The following is an 8,188-nucleotide window of genomic DNA, read 5'->3' as shown; positions in this document are numbered from 1 at the left end:
CTAACTATTCTATGATTCTATGATTTTTTGTAACAATTTTGGTTGGTTGATTTTATCACACTAGACCCAAATCCACCAAAGTTGTATGCATGTGCACTTAGGTTTCCTTAACAGAGTTTGTCAGAGCATTTCATTCTGTGAATTATAAGTTTCTTAGATGAGCAAAGACCTGTTACCTCAAGAAATAGTCTGAAGTGGAGTACTGCATGCACATGGAATAATGCTGTATTATTGCCCAATATAATGCTGTAATAATGCCCAGTATAATGCTGTAATAGTGCCCAACTGCCCTGTGGGGCTACACTGTCTCTTAGGTGTTGAACATGAGCGCTGTTTCAGTAATTCTGTATTTTTCTCTTAGTGGACTGTAGTTTGCAATTTCTACGTTTGTGACAGACATGTGAGTCTTTTAAGGCCTGAATTCTGTAATTAATATGAATATGTTCTGAGAATCAAAGGATAATAACAGAGATAAAATGTCAGCTAATTAGAAGCATTCTTAATGGTAGCTTAAGCGTCTGTTTAGGCATTTTCCAAACCATTAGAACTTTACAAGTTTTACCACAAGATCTGCTTTTCGAATTTGAAATTAGTAATGTTAGTTAAAAATTGTGAAAATCCGTGAGTGGTAATTTTCCAGCAAGTCTTTGCGATACTGCTAAGGATACTTTTCTGCATTAGATTATTCAAAGAATAAAAAAAGTGGTTTTTAGAGACTTCATTTTTTTCTCATATAAAAAAAACCAGACTAGGAAATACAGTTCTTACAGTTATGGCACCAGATGCATTAGGAACTTCAATGGTGCATACAGAGAAGTAAGTACTTGTGTTGCTAAAATGCAACAAGAACCTTAAACAGCTTTCCCCTTTTTGTTTAAACTGGGTAATTCTGTTCAACACTTCTTTCTCAGGAAAGATTTGCCCTGGTTTGTGTTGAGGTGTTTGTTAGTTTTCTTTTGGTTTTTGTTTGGTTTTTCCTGCTTTTTTGGTTTTTGTTTTTGTTTTTGTTTTGTTTTTTCTGGTACAAAAAAGAAACAGTGCCTACTTAAAGCATCTGTTCTCTGTGTTAATTGGACATCAGAATAAACTTTGTCTAATATCCAAAAAGTACTTTTCACTACTTGTAATTATCTGTTGATTCAGGCAATGACTCCTAGCAGCTTCTGCCAACTGAGTTTTTGAAAACAAATTATCTTCTGTGATTTTAGAGAATACAAATCCTTCCATGAAAGTTAATACAGGGAAACAGTTGGTGGTTTTGTTAATAGAGCTTGAAGAAAAAGAAATAGCCCATCCTTACAATTTTATTGGTCCAGACACCTAAATTTACAGAGATGGGTAGTGAAGGTCAAGCTTTGTCTCAGATGGACATCTGTATATTCAGTTCTGTGAGGTAATTGTATGTGGTAGGCATGTAATACCTTGCCTGTTTCCTGTGCCTTTTTTTATTCTTTGAATCTTACAAGTATTAGTAACACTGGTGAGTGTTAGTGATTGTGTTCACTAGGTCCCTCAGGAGAGAATACAAGAGCCTTTGATCTACTTACCTTTGAAGGCTGTGGTCCTTGGACTCCAGACAATGTCAGGAGCTTGGTTTTTTCTTTTAAGCCATGGTTTGGCATCCTGCCATATTTTACCTTTCTCTGGAGGAGTCCCATTAGTTTGTCTTAAGGCCTTAGTCTTTGGAAAGTCTTGGAAGCTTTTGTTTGTTGCGCTAGAACACTTGTATGTCTTTACAGCTGGACTTGAGTAGGATAAATGGTACCAAAATTGGAAACTATACAAAGCTGCGACAATTTCTTTTCTCAGGAAAAGATGGTTATAATAACTAAAACCAAGCAAGCAGGCTTTTTTGGGTTGCATAATTTATTAATAACCCAGTAGTTCTATGTAAATTGGAAGTACTGAACCCAGTAGCTCTATGTAAATTGGAAGCAACACGGGATTTGGATCTCCATGTGAATTTACTTTTCTTGAAGAGTGAGACCATGACAGAATAAATTGGAACTGCGTTTTGCGTGTTTCTGAAAGCTGTGGGAGTAGAAGCTGCTTCGGGGGACTGAAGCAGGTAAATTCTTTCTCTTAAGAATAAGAAGTAATCATCTCAGCTAGAAGAAAAAAAAAAAAAAACAAACAGCCAGGCTGAAGCAGAAGCACATAGGTATATAGAGGACTGTTGAAGTAGTCCTTCAGCTAAAAGATACGTGGATCTATGAGAAATGAGCCAAAGTCAGGAAGTGACAATATTGATTCGAAAGCTGGAAGAACTTGGAACTGTTTGCAGTACTTTCAATTCTAGTGAGATAGAAGTGATAGAACAGAAAAGGAAAGGCAAGACACCTGGATGTTCCCATTGCTAGGAGTTACATCAAAGAATAATTCAGGCATTGAAGAATATCTATAGTCCAACCTCCTGTTCAAATCAGGATCAGCTATGAGATCAGGTTGCTCAGTGTTTCATCCAGATAGGTCTTGAAAACCTACAAGAATGGAGATGACAGAACCTCTCTGGGAACCTGTTCCACTGTTTGACTATCATTAAGGTGGAAGAAGTTTCTCCTTGTCCAAATCTCTTTGGATTCAGTTTGTGACTGTTGTCTCTTGTCCTCTAGCTATACATTGCTGTGAAGTGACAGGGTGCATCTTCTTGATAACCTTCTTGTAGATACTGGGGGAGGCTGTTATGCACCCTGAAGTTCTCTCTCCTCCAGCTTGAATGTCCCATGTGAGTGACCCTCCCCTTAGCTCACTCCAACTTTTTCCTGTGTTACAGGGTGGTCATTGTCCTAGATGTGTTGTAATAAATGCCAAATAAAAGGTAATTAATCACCTCCCTTGATCTTCTGGCTATGCTACTACTAATACAGCCCAGGATGGTGTTAGCTATCTCTACTTGTATGCAATGCTGTTGTGGCTAGCTTGCTGTCTACCAAGATTACCAAGTCCTTATTGAGCATAGCTACTCCTCAGCCAGTTACCAGCCATACCACTTCTTGCTTCCTAAATTCATATCTTTGCACATCACTGTTGAATCTCAGAAGGTTCACGCTGGCCTATTCCTCCTCCGTGACTAGGTTCTAGGGAATGGCAGCCCTTCTCTTAAATGTATGAAGTGTGTTGTGTTGTCACCTACCCCTGCCCAGTTCACTGTTATCTTCAGACGTGGTGAGATTGCATTCTTGGCCTAATCCAGGTGATGGATAAAGATGTTAAACAGATTGTAATCCAGAGTCCTACAGTATTCCACTTATCATCAGCGACTGCCGTCAGAGCTTTACCATCAAACCATTTTTATTGAAGTTGCAATTTGCCTAGCTAGACTGAAGTCCTAACTTGGCTATAAAAATATTGCATGAGACAGTGCCAAAAGCCTTGCTAAAGTTGAGTTATATTTAATCACTCGTTCTCCTTTTGTCCACAGATCTCATTTTATCATAGAATATAACTGGGTTCATAGAATCATAGAATAATTTGGGTTGGAAGGGACCTTGAAGATCATCTAGTTCCAACCCCCTTCCATGGGGTGGGTCACCTTCCAGTAGACCAGGTTGCTGAAAGGACAGTCCAACCTGGCCTTGAACACTGCCAGGGATGGGGCAGCTGCAGCTTCTCTGGGCAGCCTGTGCCAGTGTCCCACCACTATCATGATAAAGAATTTCTTCTTAATGTCTAATCTAAGTCTACCCTCTTTCAGTATAAAACCATTCCCCCTTTTCCTATCGCTTCATGTCCTTGTAAAAAGTCCCTCTCCCCTCTCCAGATTTCTTGCAGGCCCCCTTTAGGTACTGGAAGTCTACTGCAAGGTTTCGAGGCTGAACAATGACAACTTTCTCAGCCTCTTTTCATAGGGGAGGTGCTCCAGCCCTCTGATCGTCTTCATAGCTCTCTTCTGGACTCATCAAGCAGGTCCATGTCCCTCTTGTGGTGGGGGTCTCAGAGCTGAATGCAGTGCTCCAGGTGGGGTCTCATGGGAGCAGAGTAGAGGGGCAGGATCACCTCCTTAGACCTGCTGGTCACTCTCCTTTTGATGCAGCCCAGGATATGGTTGGTTTCTGGGCTGCAAATGCACACTGAAGCCGGCTTATGCTGAGCTTCCCATCAACCAACACCCCAAGTCCTTCTCCTCAGGGCTGCTCTCAATCCATTCTCCATTCAGCCCGTAGTTCTGCTTGGGATTGCCCTGGCCCAAGTGCAGGACCCTGCACTTGGCCTTGTGATTGGGTTTTCCAGACATGATTTAGCCTTGGTAAATCCTCACTTACTGATCCCAATCACCATTTTTCTTTTATGAGCCCAGAAGTTTGTTCTAAGAGGGCTTGCTTCATGATGTTCCTGGAACTGAAATGAAGCTCTCTGGTCTATAGTTCCTTGGCTTACCCTTTTGCCCTTTTCTGAATATAGGTGCAACATTGGTGGTCTGCATTTCCAGGTACCTCCTCCAGTCTCTGTGACCTTTCAAAGATGGTGATGAGCTGCCTCACTGTGACATTGGCCAGCTTTGTCAGAACCTTTGAGTGTAGGCAAGCTGGCCTTCTTCAGTTTCATGGGTTGAGTTCTTACAAGTAAGCCCTGACTCAATCCTTGGTGCTAGCAACTGTCGTCTTCTTTGAGCCCTTTTACTGGTCATAGGGGCTTAGAAAACCTTGTCAGGCAAAAAAAAAGTGGAGTGCGGTGACCTTCTCTGTGCTTTCCTCTATAGCCTGCGTTCAATTACCCAGTCTGTGTAGAAGCAGGTCCACGTTTTCTTTCCTACCTTAATGTAGTTTTAAAATCTTTTTGTTATCCTTGGCAAACATCAATCCATGGTGAGCTTTTGGCTTTCCTGACACCATGGCTACATATTCAGGCAATCTTTCTAAATTCTTCGTTGGATCCCTGTCCCTGCTTCTGTCTTCTGTATGCTGTTGTTTAACCTTGTAGCCTTCTCATGAATTGCCTGCTTAACCATGCCAGGCTCTTTAGGTATCTGTTCTGAGTACCAGGAGCACTAATACAGTGCAAGAAATGTTTGAAATTGTGTAAACAGTCTGCTTGTGGAAAAATTTGAAGCTATGCCATTCTACTCTATAGAGTAGAAGATAGTCAGATACGTAGAAACCTTAGGAGCAAGCTTTGTACTTTAAATAACGGTTGATTACGCAAGATGTGATATAGTCTTTCTGAAGAGAGTTACTGTGTTAATTAAAATATGAGGAATTCAGCTTATTATGTGTACTTTAGAAGGTGTATCCAAATGACCAAATGAATTTGACTGAAAGCTAATGCAAGCACTGGTAACAGAGAAGAACCTAACCCCTCCTTAAAGTATTTTTTAGAAGGAATATATAACCTCAGTTAAAAAAAAAAAAAAAAAAACGAAGAAAAAAAACAAAGAAACTTCAGAAGCACCATGATGTGCTAACATAGTATGTGCGTTGCTTATGTTGAAAACTATGTAGTACAAGTAACAAAAGTATTTTTGATAAGAATGTTCTAATGCTGAAACTTTCCAGATTAGAAAGAGAGTGTATCTCCACAAACAAGCACATGAATGAGAAGATTGAGGAGAAGAAGAAGATAATTAAAGACCTCTCTGAGAAACTAGGAAGTAATGAAAAAACCCACAGAGAGTTGCAGGAGGAACTTGCAATGGTAAGACAAAAGGCCTGTGGCACTCATTGTTTAGGTTTTTTTTTTTTTAACATACTGTGAAGATAATCTGTAGTTGTTGTGCTGAGCTGTGGAAGAACTCTGCCGTTGTGTTACTCTGATTATAATGACTTCACATTGTAAAACGAGTAAATATAGCTAATACACTGGAGAAGCTAATTCAAAAATATATTTTAAGTGATATATCATGTATTTAACTGAACAGTTATTTGCAGAAAACTTACTTGAGAACTATGGTTATGAGTAAAGAGTAACTTGTGTTTGCATTCGTAGCAAAGAAAGGAATTTGTAGATATGGATTATGATTCCTTGTGGAGAATGTTCTAGCTTTCTACCCAAGCTTTTTTCTTTTCCAGACTTTATTAACTACTATTGTCGGCTGAATTATTTCTATTTCACATAACATTTTGGTTTAAGTGCAAGTATTTGACTGTAAAAAATGCTTGAGAATTGCTTATTTGAAAGTGACAAAGCAGGGGGCAGGGGGGTTTTTTTTTTTTTTTTTTTTTAAAGTGTGGATTTGGCATGTTGGAAGTATTTTACTGCTTTATTTTCTGAAATCTTTCTTCTTTTACATGACCAGTTGGGACCTTCCCACTGTCTCTACCCACTTCAGCTTTGAATTTTTCCATCTTGTTGCGTAGCAGCAGGGGCAAAGCAAAGATCTTAGGATCTAGAAAACCTTCTTTCCTTCCATTATGGAGTTGCATTTGCAGTATTTCATACTTAGCCAATGTATACTTTTTTTGATACTGGCTTGCATATTTCTCTTCCTTCTATTTTTTGGAGCTGTGAGTATGGAAGGTAAATTTGGTCTGTTCCCTGCTGCTGAAAGGCATTGAGCTGATAAGTGAGAAAGAGCAGAGACCTGCATCAGAGGATCGTCAGATGTGTTGGTGTCTTCTGTTCAGTTGATAAGAGTTATTCCATACATTATCTTAGTGTTGTCCATTTTCTAGACAGATCGGTAACTGATAAATTGGAGAAAAATCAAATAAAACCTCCCTCTTCCTTCTGTGAGAGTCACAACTTCTTCCATTCAAGTGTTAATGTATTAAAAGGCCCTTGCCGGCCTAGTTAACCTGAAAAAGTTATCTTACCAGACACAAAAGAAGAGACAAAAGCAGCTGTCTCCCCTAACTACAGTCAGTAATGTTTGCTATTTATTAATATAAAACACAATTCCAAGCAAAAAAATTCTTCTAGGAACCTTGAGCAGTTGCTAACTGTCTCTGTGATACGAGTTTTCCTTTTCATTTTGTGTTCCTTTGTAAGATTTATGTTATGCTTGACGAGTTCAGGTCAAAATTATGTGATCAAAGTTTCTGGTAATGGCAACAATATTAAATGATGTACTCAAAATGTATGTTGCATTACTGAAAGGTAAAAAGCAGTATAGATTGTCTCAGTTAAAAGAACTGTCTTATTCATAGAGCTGGTTGTTTTAATTGTTTTACTGGGATGATTTCAAACCACAAGACTGTCTTGAACAGGTAATAAAAATACTCATTTTCTGAGGACTTGTATTTGTGGTCCCCTATGGGATTAGATTTTTATCACCTTGGATGGCTTTGTATTTTTCCTGAAGACTTTTGTATTTGTTTGGGAAGCAGGAGTGCCTGTGTGTGGTCTTATTTACTCAGTCTGAACAGCTTTTTGTTATTTTTCTTCCCAAAATGAAAAGGCAGACGACTATAGCAGAAACTAATGGTAGATAATGTTTAATATACTCTTAGTAGCCTTCCCTAAACCCATACTAAAATTGTGTGAAAATGTCTATATGTTCTCTTCCCTTCATTCCCCCCTCCTGCTTTCCTGATCTGTTCATTACTTTCTTGTATTTTAAACTTGTTAGACATCCTGAATATGTTCTTTCCACGCCAGTCTATAATCTTACACTGGTTTCTCACTGTATTGCTATAATACAAGTTAATGTTTTTCTTTGTAAAATATTTGGGAAATATAACCAAAATAGCAAAGGCTCTTTGTTTTTAGAGAAGCAGACTTACACAGGGACGAAACACATTCTTTGGAAACTTTACATGAAAAAGAACTTTTTCTTTTTTTATTACTCAGTTCAATGTATAGTGAAGTGGTTATGCTGCTTTTAATTTTAAATATCAGCATGTGGCAGAAGTTTGCCAGAAATTTGCACGGATCAAATATGGTAGGATCTATTGGTATCAAACAAAACTGCGTATGAATGTTCAGCATGAACAGGCTCTCAAGATTTCCATTATGTTTTTCTGAGGAAATTGGTCTCAAGCTTGCCTTTATTTCCAGCTGGGGTTTTTAGAAAATTTTAGCTCGAAGAATAGATATTTGGAAGAATGGCTGTTGTGATTCAGAACTTGTTTTAAATTGAAACAGCCCCAGCTGTATTCATGTCCCATAGAAACGAGGTGTCTTTAATAGCTTTAAAAGTTACTCAGGATATTTACATTTCTGGCACCTGGTACTGAATGTTCTATAATACTTAATACTGGACAAGCAAGAGACATTGAACCTTCGTTTTATGGGTAACTTGCCAATTCACCAG

At 38.6% G+C, this 8,188-nt stretch overlaps 1 protein-coding gene across 1 annotated transcript in view; it reads left to right on the top strand.

Annotated features, from left to right (window-relative positions):
• Positions 1-5,475: 5,475 nt before the first annotated feature.
• Positions 5,476-8,188, top strand: part of CCDC171 (coiled-coil domain containing 171) — a gene marked incomplete at its 3' end in the record, with an annotated part of 86,363 nt that continues 83,650 nt past the window's right edge. Inside the window, exon 1 of the mRNA XM_010023169.1 lies at positions 5,476-5,631. Within this exon, the coding sequence (XP_010021471.1) occupies positions 5,476-5,631 (156 nt within the window). The remainder of the gene's footprint in view (positions 5,632-8,188) is intronic.

The sequence above is a fragment of the Nestor notabilis genome, unplaced genomic scaffold (assembly GCF_000696875.1).
Source record: "Nestor notabilis isolate BGI_N333 unplaced genomic scaffold, ASM69687v1 scaffold10451, whole genome shotgun sequence".
Taxonomy (NCBI): Eukaryota; Metazoa; Chordata; class Aves; order Psittaciformes; family Psittacidae; genus Nestor; species Nestor notabilis.
The sequence above is the reverse complement of the archived record's forward strand: the minus strand, read 5'-3'. Positions and strand labels throughout refer to the sequence as shown.